The sequence below is a fragment of the Thalassophryne amazonica genome, chromosome 4 (assembly GCF_902500255.1).
Source record: "Thalassophryne amazonica chromosome 4, fThaAma1.1, whole genome shotgun sequence".
Taxonomy (NCBI): Eukaryota; Metazoa; Chordata; class Actinopteri; order Batrachoidiformes; family Batrachoididae; genus Thalassophryne; species Thalassophryne amazonica.
Window position 1 is genome coordinate 1,467,826 of NC_047106.1, and position 12,572 is coordinate 1,480,397.

Genomic DNA, 12,572 nt, shown 5'->3' on the forward strand with positions numbered 1-12,572 from the left:
GAACACCTCTCCAACGTGCCAAACGCCAGCGAATGTGAGCATTTGCCCACTCAAGTCGGTTACGACAACGAACTGGAGTCAGGTCGAGACCCCGATGAGGACGACGAGCATGCAGATGAGCTTCCCTGAGACAGTTTCTGACAGTTTGTGCAGAAATTCTTTGGTTATGCAAACCGATTGTTTCAGCAGCTGTCCGAGTGGCTGGTCTCAGATGATCTTGGAGGTGAACATGCTGGATGTGGAGGTCCTGGGCTGGTGTGGTTACACTTGGTCTGCGGTTGTGAGGCTGGTTGGATGTACTGCCAAATTCTCTGAAACGCCTTTGGAGACGACTTATGGTAGAGAAATGAACATTCAATACACGAGCAACAGCTCTGGTTGACATTCCTGCTGTCAGCATGCCAATTGCACGCTCCCTCAAATCTTGTGACATCTGTGGCATTGTGGTGTGTGATAAAACTGCACCTTTCAGAGTGGCCTTTTATTGTGGGCAGTGTAAGGCACACCTGTGCACTAATCATGGTGTCTAATCGGCATCTTGATATGGCACACCTGTGAGGTGGGATGGATTATCTCAGCAAAGGAGAAGTGCTCACTATCACAGATTTAGACTGGTTTGTGAACAATATTTGAGGGAAATGGTGATATTGTGTATGTGGAAAAAGGTTTAGATCTTTGAGTTCATCTCATACAAAATGGGAGCAAAACCAAAAGTGTTGCGTTTATATTTTTGTTGTGTATATATAAACAATATATATATATATATATATATATATATATAAACAAAAACGGAAAAACGATGGAAAAAATGCCCGAAAGAAAGAAAGAAATTTATGGTCTCCGAAAAAAGCTGTAGCTTTATTTGGTAAAAATAAAAAAGACTGAACCATTTACAAATTAAAGCTTTCACTCAGATCAACTGTGCTAAAAAACTAAGCTAACGTTAGCTGATCATTAAACCTTCACAGCAGTGCAGAAACGTCACGTTTTATTTCTATTTTATTCTCACTTCGATAAAGCTGCAGAACTAAACTCTCTTGGGCAAACTGGGACTTCGCATTGTTATTTCTACCTGGTTCTTTTTTTTTTTTTAAACACTTTTTATTGAGATTTTACTCCAATACAACTTCAATACATTTCAGGTAGGCATATATATATATATATATATATATATATAAAAACAAAGCAGTTGAACAGCCCAGTTCCAACTCGCAATGTCAGATAAATCAATCGCTGGTGACTACACTCACCAAACGTCAGAATTACTAGAACCGTACATTAACAAGATTTAAATAAATAAAAATTAACCAGAGATTGAATGTAGAAAAAAAAAAGGGCACTGCCAAACCGACACTCACTCACACACACACACACACACACACACACACACACACACACACACACACACACACACACACACACACACACACTCTCACACACACACACATAAAAGACACGCAGAACAAAGCTCACATACAAAATACACAGGCCCAAAGGTTTTTGTATTCCTTGCACTCTTAAAGTCTATTTTAAAGCAATATAAGCCACAATTGGAGGTTTACAACATTTAAGTGCTCAATTTTCTTCTTCCACTAAATCCAATCCTTCCACAAATGAAATAAACTGTCCCCAGAGTTTCTGAAACAAATCTGATTTCCCTTTCTGCATAAATGTTATTTTTTCCAAAGGTAGAACTTGTAACATCTGTCTAATCCAACATTTAACATTTGGTTTACTCATTTTTTTCCAGCATAATGCGATCACTTTTTTTGCATTTAAAAGGCACAAATCTATTAGTATTCTTTCGTTAGGGTTATACCGGTATGTGTGAACCATGGGATATGAACCTAAAATAAAAAGGGAAGGATTCATCAAGAGATCTTTTTAATAATTTTTTCAACTGCCTTTGTAACTTCTTCCCAAAAAGCTTTGATTTTTGGGCATTGCCACATATAATGAAATAATGTCCCCTTTTCTTCCCTACATTTTATACACCAATCTGGGATATTACTGTCATATTTATTTAATTTAACTGGTGTGATATACGTTCGCATTATCCATTTATATTGTAATAATCTTAACCTTGAGTTGATTGTCTGGGTATGAGTTTTATTACAAATATATTTCCATTCTTCTGGTAAAATCTGCATTCCCAAATCCTCACTCCATACTATCCGTTTATCATCCGAGGTTCTTTGTGCATATGACATTTTGTACACAAAATGTACACAAAATTTGGTACACAATTTGTACAGTTCAGATATTGCTCCTTTGCTTACACTGTCCTTAGATATAAGTTCTTCCAAATTTGACACTGGGGGTTTGGTTATAGGGCCCTTTTGACTCGTCCTAATAAAACTCCAGAATATCCTCAACTAAAGTTGAAGATATTTAAAAAAATATTTCTTAATTATGTTTTATTTACTTTTAAGTTCTTCGAATGACATCATATTATCAGAGTCGGGTGGATACATGTCTTGAATTTTTCTCAGTCCCTTGGATGCCCATGTTTTAAATACAGCACCCACCCTCCCTGGAGCTAAATTTTGGTTTCCCCATATAGGACTGTACTGAGACAATGTATCCAACTCTTTCATGAATTTTTTCACCTCGAACCACACATGGATCATGTTTCTAACTATTGGATTAGCAGTTTGTTTGATTATTTTAGACCCTTTATCTGAGTACAAGTACATGCACAGGGGTAGATTTAAATTTTCAGATTCCGTTTCAGTCCATTGTGGGACGTTTCCTTTTTCAAAGTAGAATTTAATTGTCCTTAATTGTGCAGCCCAATAATACCAGCTCATGTTTGGACTTTTCAAACCACCCTTGTCAAAAGGTAAATGCAATAATGACAGTCTTATTCTAGCCCTGTTATTTTCCCATATAAAACCTCTGAATAATTTATCGATTTTCTGAAAAAAATCCTTGGGAGGGGAAAGAGGAAGATTTTGAAATAGGTACAGTATTTTAGGCAAAATGCTCATTTTTAAGATATTTATTCTACCAATTATAGACAATGGCAAGGGCATCCATCTATTTATTGCTTGTGTTATTTCTTCAATTAATGGTTCATAATTAATTTCAACCATCAAATCGAGTCTCCGCCCAATTTGTATTCCCAGATATGCAAGTTGGTCTACCACCTGGTTCTTTTTATGTAAAATTCTGTAAAAAAAAATTAAAAAAAATTATGTAAAATTACCAAACCATTGTATTCCTCATTTTGAGTTTATTCAAGGTCACGTTAGAAACCAGGCCTGGGACCCTCACAGACAGTGTCCATCTTGTGAAAGGCCCCTAAAATGAGTCATACAACACTTTTTATACCTTGTGGGTGTTAACATGGGTGTGGTTTAGTCTCATATTTCTAATGTTACTGGCTCTCACCAACAGGGGGAACTCTCCCTGTATCTGAAACTTGGACAGATGATAGAGTAAAACTTATGATAGAGTAAAACTTAACATATTTCTCAGAACTTCCAAACAAATAACACAAATACTTAATAGCTAACATAAAACAAAGAATTAGCACAGATATTATTTAACAGCATATATCCAAAAAGTGGGAGATTTCAGACTGAGTGGGTTTGCTCCATCACCCCGGCTGCCTGCCTCGCTCTGCCCAGGAATGATGCCTGAAGGCCGGCTTCTCCGTGAGGATCGGCCCGCTGTCGCGGTTCGATCGATATCCCACCAAGTCGTCAGTCCTCCCTCGGTTGGCGTCACTCCGAAAAGTAGCTAAAAAAAAACTTCTCCCAGCAGGGTGATGGGAGAATCGTTCTACTGCTGTTTTTTAAAGCTTTTTTGTAGTTCAGGCGACGCAAATTCAAGAAAGCGATCCCTGAACTTTTTTCAGGTTGAAACAGCCAGAGTGTGACATAGCAATCTCCGCCCCCTTGCCGCTTCCGAAGCGAAGCGTCTTGACATCATGATGCGTTGGAAACGCATCCGACGGATTGGGAAGCATTGACGGATTGGCCTGAAGTATTCAGTGTGAAAGGCTCATAATTGTTGAAGCTTTGTAGGTGGAATTCTTTCCCATTCTTGCTTGATGTACGACTTCAGTTGTTCAACAGTCCGGGGTCTCTGTTGTCGTATTTTGCGCTTCATAATGCGCCACATATTTTCACTGGGCGACAGGTCTGGACTGCAGGCAGGCCAGTCTAGTACCCGCACTCTTTTACTACGGAGCCACGCTGTTGTAACACGTGCAGAATGTGGCTTGGCATTGTCTTGCTGAAATAAGCAGGGACGTCCCTGAAAAAGATGTTGCTTGGATGGCAGCATGTGTTGCTCCCAGCAGTGCCTATCCCAGCAGTGCATGCCCAAATCCTCCATCAAAAGTCCCCACCTCAAGTCGTCACAGGAGTGTTGTGTTTGGCCAGGAAAGTCTGAATGAGCTTTCTGCATGCCAAAATCCATCCATTTTCTATAGCTGCTTACTCCACTTAAGGGTCACGGGGGGGGGGGCATTGGAGCCTATCCCAGCAGTGCATGCCCAAATCCTCCATCAAAAGTCCTCACCTCAAGTCGTTCCGTCATGTTAAAATCCAACGGAGGAGCAGTACATATTTGCACTCTTTAGTTTGGTGCTTGTGTCTGATGTGCTCTGTGGACAAGAAAAAAATTCACACATGCTCAATAAAGTTTTCTATACATCTCCTCCAAATGACACCTGGCGCACTTCATTTGTTTCCGCGGGACAAAATAAGGTTGCATATTTTTTTGCATGAGCCTCGTGTGTGTGTGTGTGTGTGTGTGTATATAAATATGTATATGTGTGTATGTTTTTCAGACTGTTCTGAAGGAGGGAAACCTGTTGAAACAGACTAGTTCTTTCCAGCGTTGGAAGAGACGCTACTTCAAACTGCGAGGCCGGACGCTGTACTACGCCCAGACTGCCAAGGTCAGTGACGCCTGAACTCGGTGATAAAAACATCTTAACTCGTGCTTACAATCAAAATGCTATCCTTGGTTGGATTGATCAGTGTTTTGCAGGACAGAATAAAATGCACTATTCATAGGTTTTCAGTATTTTGACAGTGTGTCATTGACACAGTGGAATTCCTCTTAATCTGACCTGCTTTTGTCTTTGTCTCTCTTCAGTCCATAATCTTTGATGAAGTTGACCTGACTGAAGCCAGTGTAGCTGAGTCCAGCACAAAGAATGTCAACAACAGCTTCACAGTGAGATCATCCTTGTCACTTTTCAACCTCGAGAAACAAATTCTATGGCAATAATAATAATAATAATAATAATAACTAGGACTGCAATCAGACATATACGGTAGAGTGCATCAAATTTGAATGGGAAATTTTAACCCAGTACCTTGACCTTGAGCAAGGTACTCCATCCCCAAATTGCTCCCAGTGTGCACGTGGGACCTTGCATGGCAGCACGTTGACATCAGTGTTTGAACGTTAGGCATCATTGTTGTGGTCATTGTGACAGTTCCTCGATAGCGTGGAAGATTGTGTCTTGATCGATTTCCGGACAGGAGATTGGACACAGAGGTGACTGAACAGGCCCAGTCTTGACTCACTCTGTTTCTGACAGATGCTGCACATGAGATACAATCCGAAATTTAACGTGTGAAATATATGGTGTTTTTATGAGACGGAAAAATAAATATTATAATAGCTGTTGCACATTTGATTTACAGTACTCCAAAAATATTGGAACACTTGGTATTTCTTTTTTTTTCCATTTACTTTTTATTGAATAGGAAGCAAACAGTAGATGGAAGCACAGGTAAGCTCTACCTGCACGGCGTTTCCACCTGATGCACCTCCGCCGGTGCCAACAGGGTAACTGCAGGGTCATCAGCCGGGAGCCACCCTTCATTGATGTTTCGCTCCATTAATCCCAGAACATCTCACGGTGGTGGAGCAACGGCAGGGACGTCTCCCTGCATTCACCCCTAGGACCCCTCTTTCTCCCACGACCTGTCCTTCCTACGCAACCACAACCAGAAGCTGGCTCTTTCCGCCTCTTCTGCCAGGTCCCTAGATGCCCTCTTCAGCCTTGTTCCAGACACTCCAATCTTCCTGAGGAGGTGCTGGATGGATATTCCAATGAACCCCCTGCAGCCAACCTCCACAGGGAAGATAGTTGTGGACCATCCAGCTTCCCGGCACTCGGCTACCAGGTCGATGTATTTGTCTCTCTTCCTTTCACAGGCAGCCTCCAATCCTCCCTCCCAAGGGACATTTATCTCTGCCAGGATCACTGTCTTGACATCAGAGGACCACAGGATGACGTCTGGCCTCAGGGAGGTGGTGGTAATCTCTGGGGGGAACTTGAGCTGCCGATCAAGATCCGCCCTTAAGTTCCAGTTGCATCCAGGTGTTAGCAGTGATCTTTCCCTCTGGCTGATGGTCTGAGCTCCGGCCCCTTGTCTAACAAAGCTGATGAACGTCCGAGTCTTAGAAGGAGGGTCTTTGGCTGCTTCCATTCTCCGCGCTTCAAGGACTTCTGCCAGCTTCCGCAGAACCAGATCATGCCGCCACCTATACCTACCCTGCGCCAGAGCTGTCTTGCAACTAGACAATACAATCTGTTTCATCACAAGAAGAGTCCTTTTCTTGAATTACAAATTAAAGAAGTAAGTAAAAAAAACAACAATAACATGGTGGCTTTAACCGGTAGTTGCAGGTATCATTTACAAATTCGAGGGAAGAAACAATTATCTAGACATTGCAGTTTCTGAAAGTTGATACAGAGCCTCATTATCGTTAGGATCACAGACTTATACAAAGTCACTTCTGAAGGGGGATATATACCTGATCCATTTTTTCCAAATATTATAAAATTTTTCCTTCTGGGTTCTTAGAGAGAATGTCAGTTTTTCCAATTTAAATATATCTAGAACTATGTTAATCCAGTCTTCTAATGTAGGAGGGGTTGGAGTTAACCACTTTCTTGTTATTGATTTTTTTACTGGCAGCTAGTAGAGCCTGGAGCAGCTTTATATCCCCTCCTCCATCCACAGTCATAATCAAACCAAAATACATGCTTACAAAATCATTACTGATCTCAGTCTTGAAAACATCTTTTAGAGCTTTACGAATTCCTGACCAGTATTGACTTAAAACTGGGCATGACCAAAATATATGAAAATGATCTGCCTCTAGACATCCGCATTTTCTCCAGCATTCAGTGTTTGAATTTTTATATTTGCTCTGGAGGGGTGTTCTAAAAAATCTTATTGTACTTTTCCAACAGTGCTCTCTTCATGTTAATGAATTACTGGAAGACCACTGGAAATTACAGATTTTTTTCCCAGGACTCATTAGAGATAGCTACTCCTGCTTCAATTTCCCACTTTTTCTTTATGTGAAGGGTATTGTCATTTTTTGTACTTAGAAGTGCATTATATATCTTGGAGATAGCTTTTTCAGGGAGCCTTCATAGGACGCTCTAATGATTTGGAAAAAGTCATATTCTTCAGGTACAAGTTTTGCAATGTTACAGTGTTTGTTAAAATAGTTTCGCATTTGTAGGAATCTGAAAAAATCAGTCCCCTCCAAACCATTGTTTGTTTGTAATGACTGGAAACTGCAGAGTATCTCCTTTTGTGTAAAAGAAAGAAACGTTGTTAATCCATTTTTTATCCATAATTTGAATCTCCCATCATTTGAATTGGGTTTGAAATCAGTGTCGTATGCACACCATCTACAGATTCTTAGCATATTTTCCATTTTTCATTTTCTAAGTACTTTGTACCATATTTTCAATGTATGTTCTAGCCATAATCCCTCCCCTTTTAATTTATCTGCCAATTTCTTGTCAGCTATGGTGGCTTGTAGAGGGAAATCTGGACATAAATTGAATTCTATTGTTTTCCATTTGGCTTTCATGTTCGGATAACACCACTGCAGCAAAGGAATGATCTCTGAAGAAAAATAATAATATTGTAAACATGGGAGCATTGCTGCTCCACTTTCTTTACTTAATTGTAGCACTGAGTGGCGGATTCTGGGTTTCTTCCCCTGCCATATGAAACGAGAGATCCATTTGTCCCATTCACTAAATTGCGCTTCGTTTACTTCAACGGGTAAAGTTCTAAATAAATAGAGTAATCTTGGGACAACATTCATTTTTACAGCCATAATCCTTGAGTTTAAATTAAGGAATGGGACGAGACTCCATCTACTTAAGTCTGATTTTATTGCCACTGAAAGTGGATCATAATTTGCCTTTGACAGCATGGAAATGTCCTTAGTGAGGGTTATACCCAGATATTTTAATGAGTCTGACCCACAGTTAAATTGGTACCTTTCTCGTAGGCATGTAGATGCTGAATAGTTCAGAGCCATCACCTGTGTCTAGCCAGATAGTTTTCCAAAATCAGTCAAAAGAGATATTAACTCCACAAATGATTTTTCAGGCTCTCCCAGAAAAACTCAAACATCATCTGCAAACATTGCGACCTTTTGTTCCTCTCCACCCACAGTGATGCCTTTAATCCCACTGGACTGTCTTAATTTTTGGCCAAGGGGTTCAATATATAGAGCAAAGAGGAGGGGAGAAATTGGGCACCCCTGCCTAGTCCCTCTCTCTAAAATGAAAAAGTCAGATCACCATTGATTTTTATGCATGCCCTGGGCTCATCATAAAGGGATCGAATTAGTGAGATGAAATTTTCTTGAAAGCCAAACCTTTGTAATACTTTGTAGAGAAAAAGCCATCTAACCGAGTCAAAGGCTTTCTCTGCATCAAGTCCAACGAATAATGTCTGTGTCCTGTCCTTGGTTACTTGTTCTATGACCTGTAGCGAGCGTCTTATGTTGTCTACTGTCTGTCTTCCTTGGATAAAGCCACATTGGTCCAAATGGATCAGGTCCGGTAAGTATATCTCAAGTCTGTGCGCCATTATTGTGGTGAATAATTTATAGTCTAAATTTAGTACGCTGATTGGTCTATAGCTGCCACAATTTTGTTTGTCCTTCCCCTCCTTGGGAATGACTGAGATTACCGTATCTTTCCATGATGGAGGTAATTTGCCATTTTTCATAATCCAATTGAATGTCTTAAGTAGGATTGGGGATAAATCTTCTTTAAAGATCTTGTACCACTCGGGTGTATAGCCATCAGGCCCAGGGGTTTTCCCTATTTTAAGTTTAGAAATTGGTAAGTGGATTTCTTTAATTGTTATTGCCTGCATTAATTTATCATTTTGTATCCCGGTTATTTCTGGTAAGTTTAAAGATGCGAGAAATTTATCAATTTGGGACTCACTAGAAGTTTGTGGTTGAGAGTATAAACTTCTATAAAATAATTCAAAACTTTCCTGAATCTTTTCGAGTTTGTTTTCAATTGATCCTTTGAGGGGGTGTTTTATTTTATAGGAACACTTGGTATTTAACACATTTTATTTTGTTTATGCCATTTCAAATACACCTCTAGCTGGGGATTCAGAGGTGTTCCCAGGCCAGTGTGGAGATATAATCTCTCCACCTAGTCCTGGGTCTTCCCCGGGGTCTCCTCCCAGGTGGACATGCCTGGAACAGCTCCCTAGGGAAGTAAGTGCCCAGGAGGCATCCTTACCAGATGCCCGAACCACCTCAGCTGGCTCCTTTCAGTGTGAAGGAGCAGCGACTCCACTCCGAGCTCCCCACGGATGACTGAACTTCTCACCTTATCTCTGTGGGAGACCTGAGGAAACCCATATCAGCTGCTTGTACCAGCGATCTAGTTCTTTTGGTCATGACCCAACCCTCATGACCATAGGTGAGAGTAGGAACAAAGATTGACCAATAGATCGAGAGGTCGATGAAGCCAACAGGACCACATCGTCTGCAAAATGCAGTGATGAGACCCTTGTTTTAATTAGTTTAATTTTATTTTATCGTTAGTTTTATCGATTTTACTTTCATTGCTTTTAGTTGTAACAAATTCTCTTGTATTGCTTTCTTTTAATGTTTTACGTTGTTGTGGTTGTCAGAATGCATGGTTGCCCAACTGAGTTGGGTCTGTTCTTTTAGACTCTGCTTTTGTGAAGCACCTTGAGATGACCGTGTTGTGATTTGGTGCTTAGCCTGCGTATGCCGACTGTATTAAAAATGCTGGCATACATCTAATAAATTATGGGTAAGTTTTGTGTAAGTTAAAAGCACATTAAAGATCGCTGATATACGTCTTAATACGCATGCACAATATTTTTGACGTATGTCGGTGTGTGACTCATATGTTCCGCATACACGAGACATAAGTTGTAGGTAAGTTATACTATTGTGGACACATGTTTCTTGTAATTTACTCATAAGTTGAAATACATCCATTACAGGGCTGTGAAAATTCCGCGGATATCAACCGGGGGGATGTTAGTCTTTTACTCTGTAATCGTGATCATCACTGAGTTTTCAAAATGCCTATCACAAAGCGTTCTTTTTTTTACGACATTGTGCAAGTTTTATAAGTCTGCAGACACTGATCTGTATGTGACAGATACAAATCTGTGTCCGCAAAGCCCCAAAATTACGCAGAGATTAAAAATGCCTCACTCAAAGCGTGGCTGGTTATTGCGACAGCTGTCGTACAGCAGGATGTGTTGGTTGCTACGGCGATGCTGTGCGGCTGCTCCAAGCTGGCTAAATGTAGCATGTGGACATCCCTTACCAAAAAATAGTACTGATAAGTATATAAAAAGTAAACTATAAGTATACTTGAAACATACTTGCATATACTACTTTTTGGTAAGGGATCGCATATTTTAAGAGCCATCAAGTTTTTAAAAGTAGAATTTTGCGGCATGTCTGTGTCATGGAGTGACGTCAGAGAGGGAAGATGGCGAGAAAGACGGTGTGAAAAAGTTCATTGAGGACAAAAATCCGTGGAATTCTCGCTGGCTTCATCATCATGAACACCAATAAAAGAAACAGGAAAAGCTCACTGCATCTTGTGCCCTTAAGAAACATGGTAAGATTTTTTTTTGTTTCTGGTAAATAAACATTGTGCTGCTCAAACAGGATTTCAGACAAGATTATGTGCCTTTTAATTAATCTAGACTTTTTCATTTGAAAAAAACATTGTGTGGCTTTGAATGGATTTACAGGAATTTACACAACATGTGACTTTTTTACTATAATGTATATTTATTGATATTTTACCATGATTTTCAAAATATTCTACAAGCTTTAGCTGTGGTTTGTTGCTTTAACAGTTTTTTTTTTTTTCTTCAGTCTTCATGAATTTAATGTAACTTAATTGTTCAGAGTTAATGCATAATTTGGTTTACAATTAAAAGGAAAATCATTCCAGGTCCTACTTCCACGTCACATTCTGTTATTTCAACATGATCATTGGCAGTTCAGATGAAAGGTTGAATCTGGGATCATTTAAATATGCTCTTCTTTTGAGATTGTATTTCTTCCAGGAGATGCTGAAAATGTAATCAATTTGGTTTCTGGTGCCCTGTGGGCCCTAAACCCTGGCTCCTGGGGAGCTGCGCCCTCCAGACCCTGCAAATTTACCTCGGATTTCACTATTTTCATTTACAGCCCTGCCATTAATGCTGTCTATTGATTGGATGAAAGCTACAGTCCTCATGTGAACAGACTGTTTCAAATATTAAAACTATTCACCCACGGAGTAAATATAAAGTCTTAATCTGACCTGTTTGTTTCAGTTGGATTCATCATCACAGTCTGACGGAAACATATCCACATAAAATGTCCCGACTTTGGAAAACAACGTCTGAAAATACTTTAGTTCCTTGTCGTGGCTGAAGAAACGTAGTGTTTTCAAGAAGTCCCTCTGGTTTCTCTGCTCCAGCTGCAGCCTGACGATGCCGGTGTTGCGGTTGAACTGGGGGAACCGTTCAGGTCGTGATACCGGCGCTTTAAGCGTCACAACGCCTCATTTATTCACATCAGCGTTTGCCGCAGCCATCAGTCGATGAAAATAAATCCCATGATCCACCAAGACAAAAATAAAATAATGTTACATGATTCCATTTTGCCTCCATGTGGAGACGATGCGCAACAATGTACAAGTGCTCGATGACGTGCTCATCAATATTTAATTCTTCACCTGCCAAATAAAAGGGTTCTGCCGGTGGTAGAAATGCAAGCCAGGCCAGACGAACCACACCACACCATGCAGTACTGACTCAAACCACTCGGTGGAAACGGGCCTGTCAGCATACACTGGGTAAATCGTCAAGATGTGACAGCTGCATAATTTGTTAGATGTACATCAGCCTGTGCCAGCATTTTTATTACGGTCGGCATACTCAGGCTAAATCATCAAGGTGTGACAGGGCCCTAAATTGACTTGCAGTTGAATTAAATTGGACACGTTAGTGATCCGGATTTACTCCCGTCAGCCGCAGCACCACTGACAGCTGAAGTGATTATCATCGATTGTCTTCATACAATGGCACCTGTCAGTGGGTGAGACATCAGTGTTTCCCCCGTGGGACATCAGGGTAACAAGAAACCCCGCATGGCCAGAAATATTGTGTTAATGCCAGAAGAACGCAGCCACATAACCATTCATTTGGATGTCAGTAATCACTTCAGTGCATCCAGATCCCTTTGGTTCTGGTAATCTCTCACACATA

General features: G+C 40.4%; 1 protein-coding gene across 3 annotated transcripts in view; it reads left to right on the forward strand.

Annotated features, from left to right (window-relative positions):
* LOC117509345 (diacylglycerol kinase delta-like) overlaps nucleotides 1-12,572 on the forward strand; it is a 275,606-nt gene that overhangs the window by 16,584 nt on the left and 246,450 nt on the right. For all 3 annotated transcript variants that reach the window (XM_034169013.1, XM_034169012.1, XM_034169014.1), the window contains exons 2-3: nucleotides 4,802-4,912; nucleotides 5,113-5,193. In XM_034169013.1, the coding sequence (XP_034024904.1) occupies nucleotides 4,802-4,912; nucleotides 5,113-5,193 (192 nt within the window). The remainder of the gene's footprint in view (nucleotides 1-4,801; nucleotides 4,913-5,112; nucleotides 5,194-12,572) is intronic.